The sequence below is a fragment of the Panthera uncia genome, assembly GCF_023721935.1.
Source record: "Panthera uncia isolate 11264 chromosome A3 unlocalized genomic scaffold, Puncia_PCG_1.0 HiC_scaffold_11, whole genome shotgun sequence".
Lineage (NCBI taxonomy): Eukaryota > Metazoa > Chordata > Mammalia > Carnivora > Felidae > Panthera > Panthera uncia.
The window spans coordinates 12,330,959-12,343,236 of NW_026057578.1; the positions used below are offsets into that span (position 1 = coordinate 12,330,959).

At 43.2% G+C, this 12,278-nt stretch overlaps 1 protein-coding gene across 3 annotated transcripts in view; it reads right to left on the minus strand.

The window, feature by feature from the left end:
• The window catches only part of ARFGEF2 (ADP ribosylation factor guanine nucleotide exchange factor 2), a 100,308-nt gene that overhangs the window by 52,033 nt on the left and 35,997 nt on the right, over positions 1–12,278 (minus strand). For 2 of the 3 annotated variants that reach the window (XM_049650643.1, XM_049650645.1), the window contains 8 exons: positions 10,737–10,888; positions 7,988–8,118; positions 6,602–6,836; positions 5,862–5,961; positions 4,960–5,099; positions 3,362–3,470; positions 2,536–2,719; positions 184–295 (listed from right to left, as the gene is read on the minus strand). In XM_049650643.1, the coding sequence (XP_049506600.1) occupies positions 184–295; positions 2,536–2,719; positions 3,362–3,470; positions 4,960–5,099; positions 5,862–5,961; positions 6,602–6,836; positions 7,988–8,118; positions 10,737–10,888 (1,163 nt within the window). The remainder of the gene's footprint in view (positions 1–183; positions 296–2,535; positions 2,720–3,361; positions 3,471–4,959; positions 5,100–5,861; positions 5,962–6,601; positions 6,837–7,987; positions 8,119–10,736; positions 10,889–12,278) is intronic. The other variant, XM_049650644.1, reaches the window with a different exon arrangement.

Below are 12,278 nucleotides of genomic sequence, written 5' to 3' on the forward strand. Positions count from 1 at the left end.
CCACCAAGAACACAACTACCTCTTGGGAGCTTTTTGCAACGCTGGAGCAAGTAGGACTGCTGTCAGCAGGGGCGTGGACAAAAGCCACTGCACTCAGGGTCAGTCACACTGTAGGTTAAAGCCGGAAGGGTCTCAGAATCACCTGATAAAACCTACATGCAAGTGCCCCACCCCGAGGCTTACAGAATCGAGGCGCTCCTCCTGGTGCAGGAATTGGGCAATATCTTCGACGGACGTTCCCAGCATGCCCTGCTCCTGAAGGAACTGGATCCCTCTCTTGGGTTTCTTGTTGAAACTGTTTCGAGAAGAGACAGGACATGGGTTACTTATTTCAACGCCTGGAGAACAGAAAAAGCTGGCATCTGAGCCATGAACAAGTCACGTTTATCAGCGTAGGAACGTCGTGTGTGTCCTGGCAGCTTCTCCAAATTCCGCCTTTAATTTCTGACCTAGCTGTAGCAGAGTCTGACGGCTGTCACCCAACATTAGTTCTCCTCTTCTCCCACATGAACAGAACTCAAGGATGTTTAGCCGGGCACACGACTACCTGAAATAAAAACTACATTTTCCTGCCTCCCTCAAACAAAGTATGGCCATGCGATAAAGTTCTGGCCTGTGACATACGAGCAGAAGTGGTGTGGGTACTTTCAGGAAGGAGCCCTAAACAAAGCTGGCTTGGCTGGGAGGTATATTCTTTTTGCCCTTTCTTCTTTATTCCCTAGGATATATGGGACGGCTGGTGCTCCAGCAGTCACCTTAAGCCATGAGGTAACACGGAAGGTGAAAATTGTGTTAAGGATGGTGAAGCAGAAAAAGTAAAAGAGCCTGGATCTCTGATGTCCGTAAGAGCCAATATAAGAGCCCTAGACCGTCCATGTTGGGATTTCCTTTACCAGTGCTTAAGTACTGTTTGTATTTCCTGTTAAAGGTAGGCATACTTAACTATGTATAAATTCAACTCACTATTTACCAGGCCCTGCACTGGAGAAGGCTATTCACGTGTCAGCACGGACTGGGGCAAAGGCTACAAGGGAAGGACATGGATAGTGTGCAAGCAAGAGCAGCTTGGGACCTGTGCAGACAGGTGGCTACAGAAGGCCTCCTTGAGGAAGAGAGGTTTTGCCAAGTCTTAAGGAGGAAAAAGACCCACGAGTATTCCAAGCAGAGGGCACGATGGTGAAAAGAGCTTGAGGTATTCAAGGGACTGAAGTGTATCTTACGACGTGGATACCGGCAGGAGGATGAGGTCAGTGAGGGGGACCCAGAGGTGGGATCAGGCTGTGATGAGGAGAGAGACACCTGGAATGATTGTAGGCAGGGGAGTGGTATGACCTGATTTAAGTTTTTAAAAGATTAGCTCCGGGAGAACAGACTGGGGAGATGCCAGTCTGGGGAGAGCGGAAATAAGACCAACACTTCAATTAATAAGTGAGTATTCTAACATCAACTTTTTTTTTTTTTTTTTAATATTTATTTACTTTTGAGAGAGAAAGAGAGACAGAGTGTGAGTGGATGAGGGGCAGAGAGGGAGGGGGACACAGAATCCGAAGCAGGCTCCAGGCATTGAACTGACAGCACAGAGCCCAATATGGGGCTTGAACTCATGAACGGCGAGATCGTGACCTGAGCCGAAGTCAGATGCTTAACTGACTGACCCACCCAGGTGCTCAACTATTTTTTTTTTTTTAATGTTTTATTTTTGAGACAGAGAGAGAACAAGTGAGCATGAGCAAGGGAGGGGCAAAGACAGAGGGGGACAAGGATCTGAAGTGGGCTCTGTGCTGACAGCAGAGGGCCTGATGCAGGGCTCGAACTCACAAACTGTGAGATCACGACCTGAGCCGAAGTTGGACACTCAACTGACTGAGCCATCCAGGCACCCCTCACATCAACTTTTAAAACAAACTGAATTTACTAAGTTAACCAATCATTCAAAATTTGGACAGGATGTAAAACTGTGCTTATATATTTTTGTGTGTGAAAGACTGGAAAGAAATACATTAAAATTTACCAATGATTGTGATAATGATGATGTGCTTATATGGGAGAATGTCCTTCTTTTCACAGATGTAGGGCTGAGGTATTATGATGGGTGCAAATTACTTTCAAATGGCTCAGAAAAAAAGATACACAGATAACCCTAATAGGGTAACATTAATTCTTCTGTGTGTTGAAATTTTTCATAAGATCTAGTTGGAAAATAGTTATCAACAGTGATTTCCTCTACATGGTAATTTCATGAATGATTAAATATTCCTGTGTTGTACTTCTATTTTCTGAATTGGTTTAACTTGTTTCATTAGGAAAAATAAAAATAAAAAGATCAGGCATCAGTTGCACGAAGCTGTTCAATTTCAGTCTCGATGTCCCTCTCCCTCTCCCACTCCCTCCCTCTGCCTGGCGCAGTCGGGCTCAGCTGCAAGTGCCAGCACTGCCCTTTTGTGATAGGCATTCCCCTCGTGGACTCAGTCCCAGGGGGGATGGGGCTTTGTCAGAGGCCCCAAGAGATTCGGCTGGAGTAGCAGCCATACTCACAGCTCGATGCCGTGTTCAATAATCTCCTTTTGTTGCTTGATGACCTCAAACTGCTCCGGATCATCTTGGACAGCCATCTGGGTCCCTGAGGACACTGTGGACTCCATGGATGTCACACTGCTCCGTCTGGCCATGTCAAGGCCTTTCCCGTCCCCCATTTCCTGATCTGTGGGCCTCTCCTGACCTGACATAAAAGCAAAGGAAACCAAATAAGCAGATGGGATACAGACACACCTGAGCTCAGATGGGGCTCTGTGGTTTCCTTTCCCAGACCTAACAATAAAGCTTGTACTGGAAGAATCACAAGCCTGAAAACTTGATATCACTCAGATACTTAAAAACTTACTTTTTTGTTGAACTTGATAAGCTAATTCTAAAAAGTACAGAAACTGTCAAGACACTTGAAGAGCAGTGGCTAGAAGACCTGCCCTAACAGGTACAAACTCACTAAGAACTCAAGGCATCTGAAAAGGCTGGTATTGGCACAAGAACAGACAAATCCATGCAGCAGAATAGAAAATTCAGGAACAGGCTTCCTTCTGCAGGGAAATGTGTGTATCATAAAGGTGGTGCTTCAAGGTGGTGAGGGAAGGAGACTACCAAAAATATGTCAGAACAACTGTCTCTCCATTTGGGAAAATGACATTAGAGCACAACTCACACTATTCCCCCCAAATTCCAGATGCATTAAAAAGCAGAAGCTTTCAGGTAGTCTGAAAACTACAGCGTTTTGCTAATTCTGAGACAGCGACACAAACACAGCTTTCCCCAACAGTCGGAAGCAGCCTATTGTGAATGGAGGTGGCGGTGCAAAGTGCTCTCTCACCGAGGCTGGTCTGGTGGTTGGGATTGACATACAGGTCTTTGCTCCATTCCACCATGCACTTGAGAATGGACACGAGGCACTCCAAACCTTTCTTCCTCAGACTGAGCTCCTAAAGGACAGAAGGGACATAGCACAGAGGCTTAACAGACAAATTGAGTGCAGACATCTACAGGGCTCTTAGGGAATCCTGCAAGGATACAAGATAATCACCGACATTCAGTGCTATTAACCACAGAACCCAAGGAAAAATTAACAGGTGACATAAGTGTTAAGGGCTCATCGCAAAACCCCTGAAACTCTACCGCTGTTCATCACAAACACCCTAGCAGCAAAAATGTGAGATGTGTGCTTTCCAAAAATGAGCAGTGTTATCTGCCTTTTTTTTTTTTTTAAAGTAAACTCTACACCCAATTAGGGGTTTGGACTCACAACCCCCAGATCAAGAGTCATACGCTCAAGGGTGCCTGGGTGGCTTAGCTGGTTGGGCATCTGACTCTTGATTTCTACTCAGGTCATGGTCCCAGGGTCATGGGATCGAGCACCATGTTGGGCTTCACACTGAGCGTGGAGTCTGCTCAAGATTTTTTTCTCTTTCTCTCTCTACCCCTCTCCCCTGCTTGTGTGTGTGAGCTCTTAAAAGAAAATGAATCTTAAAAAACAAAACAGTTGCACACTCTACCGAGGCAGCCAGGTACACCAAGTGTGATCTGAATTTTTGAAAGGAAGCTATTCACTGTTTATATAATTTAAAAAAACACTTAACACTTTTCCTTTTTAAAAAACCAACAGGGTCTTAACGAGTGACTGCCCTCCCTCCTGAAAAAAAAGAAAAGAATTTTACATCATCCAGCAAATGAGTGATTCTGGGCATATTCTTACTCCTCAGACACTCACAAATGCATTCCATTTTAAGGTTTACTCTACAAGTAAATAAAAATACTGTTTGTTTTTAAGTAGCATTCCTTAAAAAATCGAATGTGAATCACAGATAACCTAAAGAAATACAAATAGTTTAAGACTCAAAACAGCATCTAAGGTGGCACAGCTCTCTCTGCAAGTCTAATGACAGCTATGGACTTTCTACGGAAAATGCCCATACACCAGAATTGTACCCATAATTCCAGGCAGCGCACAGACCTTCTGACCAGTTCCCTCAGAGACCTTAGGTTAAGATCCTGTTCTCTGTGTAGGCACACTAACGAGGCAATCTGATAAGAGGCAACGTCCTTTGCCTTACTGGAGCCTGGGATCCTCTTTTCATTCAATCTTTGGAACGGTGATTAAGTGTGAACTCACTTCCTACAGTTCTAGGCTCAAATGTCACCCTGGAAGGACTACCCTCATGACCCCATTAAAAGTGGCAATACCCTCACTTCTAGGACTCCTTTATCCCCACTTTATTTTTCTCTACAGCTTATTTCTTCATTGTCTGCTAGTAAGTGTCATGACCACAGCAACTGTGCATGCTCATGGGAGTGTCCTTTCACCACTGTATTCAGCACCACGGACAGCGCCTGCCTGGCACAAGGTCATGCTCCATAAATGTTTACTGAAACAAACGCACATTAAGTAGAAATGGGTGTTCTCAGTGTCCTTACCTGCAGAGGTGTCATTCCCAGCTCATGTCCACTTCTTCCCTGAGCGATTTTGGATAAATCGTTTACGAGGCGCTCAAAAATGTTAGCAGCATTTAAATCACAGTCGTAGTTGACGTAAATATCTACAACACACTGGGCATCTTGGAAAATAACACACAGATATTAGAAATTCTGATCAAACACACACAGCAGTTACATTTTCTTATCACATGAGATTCCTTTTATAAAAATGCTTCCCTGTAAACTACGGACTCGGGTGGACACACCTCCCTCAGGAAAAGTATGTCATACGTTCTAGAAGTCGGGAGGCCCACTTTCCAGGCCTGCCTCAGCACCGACTGAAATCTCAGGCATCTCATTCCACCTCTCCAAGGCTCACTCTCCTCAAAAGAAGTAATGATTGCCTGATCCACCTCTTAAAGTTATGTAACTAATGAAATCATGCTTGATGACACCATCAAGCTATCAATCAAGAGGGGGCTTGACTGATAGCCCCACAACTGTGCGTTCATAAGGTAAATCCAAATTTACCTTAGCATCCAACCAGGGATTAGCAGCACCAACACCTTGGGTCCTGTGACTAACAAACTGTTCAGTTTGTAGGTAGAGTGACCAAGTCTCCTAGTTTGGCAGGATGATGGGGTTTCCCATGATGTGGGACTTTCTGTGCTAAGACCACAAAGTGCCAGGCAAACCGGATTGAGCTGGTCATCCTCTAAGGGAGAAGTGGGGCAGGACTAGACAGTATGTTAGCAGTAGCCTTTAAGGTAAGGATTTCCCAGCACTGCATTAAAACTCTAATAGCATAAAGTAAAGGGCTCAATCTGGATTCTGGAAAATCAAAGCTTCAGAAGCATTTCTGGGTAAGTCAATGGATGAGCACACCCTCAGGGTGAAAATACCTGCACAGATCCTTGTCAGAGTCTGAATGACCATCCACCTGTGCTCAAAAGAACTTGTTGATGTTTCTAAAATGTTCAGGAAAATCTCTTTGAAAAAGACCTACATGGCATGGAGACAAAGGAGGACACCAATTAATCCAGTTTAAATTAGGGCTCAAAAACCCCAGAGGCTTTAGGGGATGGGCACAGCGAAGCAGCCTGGGTACAAGTAAAAGAGCAAGGCACACACGCACTGCTGAGGCGCCCTGGAGCCCCGGCCTCCTGTGGGAACGGCTAGTGGGGTGGGGTGGGCCCACGGTGACCTGGAGAACATGGGCCCCACCGGAAACAGGACCAGCTGCTCCTGAGCAACGAGTAAGAGGAGCTGCCAGGCACAGTTATGTGCACTAAGTTATGATTTTGAGAGAAACCAGAAATCTGGATTTTCACGTAAAATCTGACTTCTCGATTTGCCAACTATTTAGGTTATTTCAAACAATTTATAGGCTAAACATGTTGAGGGGACTGAGTCCAGCATACAGACCATTTGACTTAAACTTCTGGTTAAAATGAAACGCATGCAAGATTCTGGGGCAAGGACTTTTAGGAAAAAGTACTCTCTTGCTCATTCAAAAAGTCCTTCTTTGGGGTGCCAGCAAGTAGACTGTGTAACTCTAGTTCCTGGAGACTGCGTCACCAGGGGTTAACTGAGTGTAAGCGTCATCATCATTAAAAAAAAAAAGTCATTTCAGAGCCCATACCTCTATCTGCATTTTCAAGTGCATTTTAAAGTTTGAGAGAAGAGTAAGAAAAATGGCAAGAGAGAGCTCAAAGACATCAGGCACTGAAGAGACGCCGTTTTTGGACAACGCCACACAGAGATACTGCTTGATCGCGTTGATGAACATCTCGTGAGTCCTGAAGACGGGGCCCGCGTTCTGCAGCACGGACAGGAGCAGCTGCAGGGAGACCACCTTGGAGCGCAGCTCGTGGGATCTGGGACAGAAAGTGAGAAACGGTGACGGCGCTGCAAGATTCCATTTCAAGGAGCATGTTTCTTGACAAGGCTTTGCTTCTCTACCAGTGGGTAGCGTTTTCTGAGAGCCAGTGAGTTAAGGATTGTCACCTGCACCTAAATGCCAAGAGAGTGAGGGCAGACAGCACGAGGTGGGCCCTCCTGGAGGACTGTGAGAACCGGAACTGCCAACTCCTGCTTTTTTTCTCTCCGTGCCAAAAATAGGGAATACAGCAGGAGCAAAATGAGTGTAAACTGACTCCAGAAAGCTGGTTCTACAACTAACCTAATAGAATCAATTACTTTACATTATACATGTGAAACTAAACGTGTGTCCTGCTCCATGTTTATGGACAATGCAAACAGTGCTCTTTATCCACCTGTCTCCTGCTCCCCACCACCACCCGCAGGGCTGCAAAGAAAGGGAAATTTTCCTGAATCATCTCCTTAATGGTCATTGTGTCTCAACAGAAAAGCTGAAGATTATTATTAGCAACTAATAATAACAGTGACTATAAAACTCATAAAGTACAGGGCCCTTGCACTCAGGATGTGATTACATCATCTCATGTAATTGATCCTGCAAGGCAATTTTCCACATTCCCATTTTTTCAGAAGAGGTACAGTAATTCATATGGCTGTGGAGTTGGTCTCAAGCGAGCTAGGAGGGAATGCAGCTTTCCGGCTCCAAAGGGCTATCATCCTTGCAGTAACTTGTTCACTACAAAGAATGTTTTGGCTTCTCTGGGTTCAATCTGAGTCTTAAATCTGTACTCAGGGAAGCAGAGGTTTCCAATGAGGGCAGGGAAGTGAGGTTTGTACACATCCTGCCTCTGCCCACCCTGCTCTGGATTAAATTCATTAGTTAGGAAACAGAGGGGGCACATTCAATATAATGACTATTTTTCACACACAAACCAAGGAAAGCAACACCGGGCAAAATCTTGGTTGGTGTGGGCACAGAGACAACACATTATGAAAGGGCTGTCGGGACACCAGGAATGTGGAAAGCTGTAAATTCCTGCATTTGCAGCAACCATGGGAGAAGGCACTGAGGTTTTTTGGAACCCCCAAGATCCTCCTGGGTTATCTGGGTTATGTTATACACAGTCAAGAACTGCTGTCCGCTTACTTTGGATCTGGGGGGCCTTCACCAAGGGGCTTCATGGACAGCTTGCAAAGGGAGCGAAACACCAGGAAGGCGTCCTTCTGGAGAATGTGAGAGAACCTAGCGGCCACCTGATGTCCCTGTGCATCTGATTCCTGAGATTAGAAACAAATAAGAGAAAAATCAAACCGTCAAAACCAAGTAAGAACTCTTCTCAAAAATAAGAAATATAATTATCTCATGGAAATTAAAATTTTTTTATTTATTCAATGGGGGAACTGAGGAATGTGGGGAAGGGGACAATACGTCAAAATAGGAGCGATAGGGGAGTCATTATAGCAATTCTAAAACCTTGTTCCTTGTCCTTTAAAAAGTGGGTATGGATGACTTAATGATAAATGAGCAAACATAAAACCATTAAAAATCTAAGACAAATACAGTTGACCCTTGAACAACACGGGTTTGAACTGCACGGATCCACTTATCTGCAGATTTTTTTAGATAAACAAAGTACTGTGAATGTATTTTTTCTTCCTTATGATTTTGTTTAGTCTATTGTTAGGAATATAGTATATAATACATATATATGAAATATGTGTTAATCAACTGTTTATGCTATGGGTAAGACTTCCAGTCAACAGGTTAGTAGTAGTTAAGTTTTGGGGGAGTGAAAAGTCATATGCAGATTCTCGGCTGCCTGCCCCTAGCCCCGGCATTATTTAAGGGTCATGTGTATAAGTAATTCTATTAGCTTGGATAGCAGTATTTCTAAGAACACTATTGCAGGGTAGATAGGGGAAAATGACAGGCATTTTAAAATATACTTCTTTAACTAAAAAGACTATATTTAAAAATTAAAAAAGTATTTGTAACATACAACAAAGATTAATACGCTCAACATATGAAAAGTTGTTATAATTCATTAAGGAAATACAGAAACCTTCCACCGAAATGAAAAGCAGGCAAAAAAAAAACATGAACAAGCAATTTACCAAGAAATGCAAATGACAGATTCACCTAAATAATCTTACTACTGATTATTAAGGCAGGATCTTTCTCCCAACAGACTAGCAAAATTCTGAATGAATTCTATTGCCCGGTTTTAATGAGGGAATGGGGAAATGAGCACTGATAGCCTACAGGTGGGCAGAAATTTGAGCATTACCTTCCCAGCAGGCTAATGTGATGTTAAGGAACAAAAGCCTTAAAGCTTCCAACTCGTGACCCAGCAATATCACTTGTAGGAATTTATCCTAAAGAAAGAATTAAGGACGTGCACAAGATTTATCTATAAGGATGTTCATTATAGAACCATTTCCTGTGATAAAACTGAAATGACATAAAAACCTAATGGGGAATTGGTAAAATAGATTATGGTAATCTATATGACAGAGTTTTACATGACCACTTAAAAAATTTGTTAGGTCTATACGTACTCATGTGGAAAGATGTCCATAAAATAGTGCTGAGTGAACAAAGTAAGTCACGGCCTGGTATACAAGGCATGTGTCCTCATATAGATTTAAGTACATCCCTGTTAGTGCATCCTTTCTTAATGGAAATGACATAACCCCATGGGGACTGCAATAGACTGAATGCTTATGCCTCCCACCCCCATTCATAAACTGATATCTAATCACCAAAATGATGGTATTTGGAGGGTGGGGACTTTGGGAGGTGATTATATCGAGAGGGTGGAGTCCTCATGAATGGGATTAGTGTCCTTATTAAAGAGGCCCAGAAAGCTCTGGGCCACAGTGAGAAGACAGCCATTAATAAATCAGGAAATGGTTTCTCACCAGACACCAAAACTGCTGGTACCTTGATCTTGGACTTCCTAGCCTCCAAAACTGTGAGAAGTAAATTTTTATTGCTTATAAACCACCCAATCTATGCTATTCTGTTATGGCAGTCCAAACAGACTAAGACTGGGACAGGTATTGGTACTTGGTGGAAGGATGGGGGGCGGGTTGAAAAAAAATCTTATTCTTTTTATGTATAAAGCACAGACACACATATAACACGTAAACAGATATCCAGTTTATCAGTGGCTTTAAAATTCATAAAAGGGGGTGGTAAGTCAGAAAAAGGAATATATAAAAAGGCTTGGGGGGTGCTAATAACGCAAAAGGTTGAGAAACACTAGTAAAAGGTGCAGGCAGTGGGTTCAGGTGGGATGTTAATGTCATATCTCTCCCTGTTTTGAATGCTTACATACAGCATTTTCGAGAGAACAACAAAGCTATTAAAGAAAAATAATATGGCAGACAGATCTAGGAGTCTGAAAGATGTTCGTAACACACATTAAGTTTAAAAAGTAGGTTACAAAACAGCATGTATCTCGTGTGATTACATCTAACTGAAAAAAAAATATGAGAAGGGGAGAAAAATCTAGAAGGATGTAAGTAAAATGTTGGCCAAGTGTTATCTCTAGGTTAGGGGATTATAGATGACTTTTACTTCCCTATTTTTCCTCCTCTGTATTTTCTTATTCTTCTGTAATGAATGTATATTAAAGGAGAAGAAAAAGGGCAGGAAATCTAAGTTTTTACAAGTCTGAACAATTAGCGTTAACAACAATGTCCTATACAACCAACAGTAACACATTCCGAGAATGGAACCTACTAATACAAAGCGTATCAGGCCAGGACTGTGTGACTAGCTGAACAGGGGTTGCTGGTTTTCACTGGCTTCTTCTGCTAGAGATTTAAATCTGCATCTTCTAAAAAAGGAAACTTCGAGACGCATCTGTATGGGAGGACCATCAGCATACCAGATTATCCGCTGATGACAAGGACTGCCTGTCGTCCGCTATCCCGTTGGTCTGTGAATCTTCATCAGCTGCTGGGGGCACAGCACACTCCTGGGACTCCATTTCACCTGGGACCCTCTCAGGTTCTGTCAGACCGTGCTTTTGTGCTGCTTCTTAAAACACAGGTGCAGAAGTCATCACCAAATTAGTACTTGGTCTAAAAGGTGGCCTGAGCCCAGGAAGAAGTTATTCACATGATTTGCCAGCTCCTGCTTTTTCCCTTTTCCCTTCGTACTACCTTAAGAACTGACACAATATCGAAAAAGGCTTGGCCAAAGCGGTGCTTAGACTTTACATGTGTCCATTATCCACAGTCCCATTCCCTGGAGGTTTCATTCATACCACAGTCCATGTCAGTGGTGTCTCTAGAATTCAGCAATACAGCGGCCTACCCACCCCTGTCCACTTCTGGAAAAGGTTAGAAGCAGCTAAACCTGCAAAGCACAGATTTTCGTTTTTAAAGGGGCTACTAATATAGGTGTTAAAGAAGAGCCATGTAAATGAAAAGAATTTGATAGTTATGACAGAAGACCTTAGTCATGGAGCGGAGGGAGAGGGGGACCCCCCCAAAAAAAAAAAGACCTGAGCTTCCTGGCAGCCATGTGAAAAGGGAAAGATAAAAGAATTAAAACTATTCTATTTTACTTTTTTTAATTTTTAAATGTTTATTCATTTATTAAAATAGAGACAGAGCATGAGTGGGGGAGGGGCAGAGAGAGAGAGAGACAGAGACACAGAATCCGAAGCAGGCTCCAGGCCCTGAATTATCAGCACAGAGCCGGATGTGGGGCTCAAACCCACAAACCATGAGATCATGACCTGAGCTGAAGTTGGATGCTCAACCAACTGAGCTAACCAGGCACCCCAAAACTATTCTATTTTAAAGACATTTCTACCAGAGTGTACATTTTTATGTTCTATTAATTTAATTCTACATTACATAAATAATGAAATCTATGAATACAGATTGGTGGTAACCTAAATTAACAAAAGGACAGGGCTTAGAGCAGTGTATCAAACTTCTTTGACCATGACCCTCAGCAAGAAATGCATTTTAATGGCTTGCCTGGGTGGCTCAGTTGGTCAAGTGTCTAACTTCAGCTTGGGTCATGAGCTCAAGGTTCTTGGGCCCGAGCCCTGCGTCTGGCTCCACGCTGGCAGTGCAGAGCTTTCTTCGGATTCTCTTTCTCCCTCTCTCTGTTCCTCCCTCCAACACGTATGTGTGTGCGTGTGTGTGTGCATGTGGGCTCTCTCTCTCAAGGTAAAAAAAAAAAAAAAAAAAAAAAAAAGACCCAGTACACGTGTGCATATAATAACTGAAGCACGTTTCATGAAACAGTGCTTAACATTACCATCGTGATGTATTCAGTTTCTGTTCTATTTTCATTTTATTCTCTCTCCTTTAAGAAAGGCTGATTGTAACCCCTGTTAAGTTAATGATTTCTCAATCCACTAATGGTTTACTGCCCCTGGAACCAAGTGTTCAACACAAAGGCACTGACG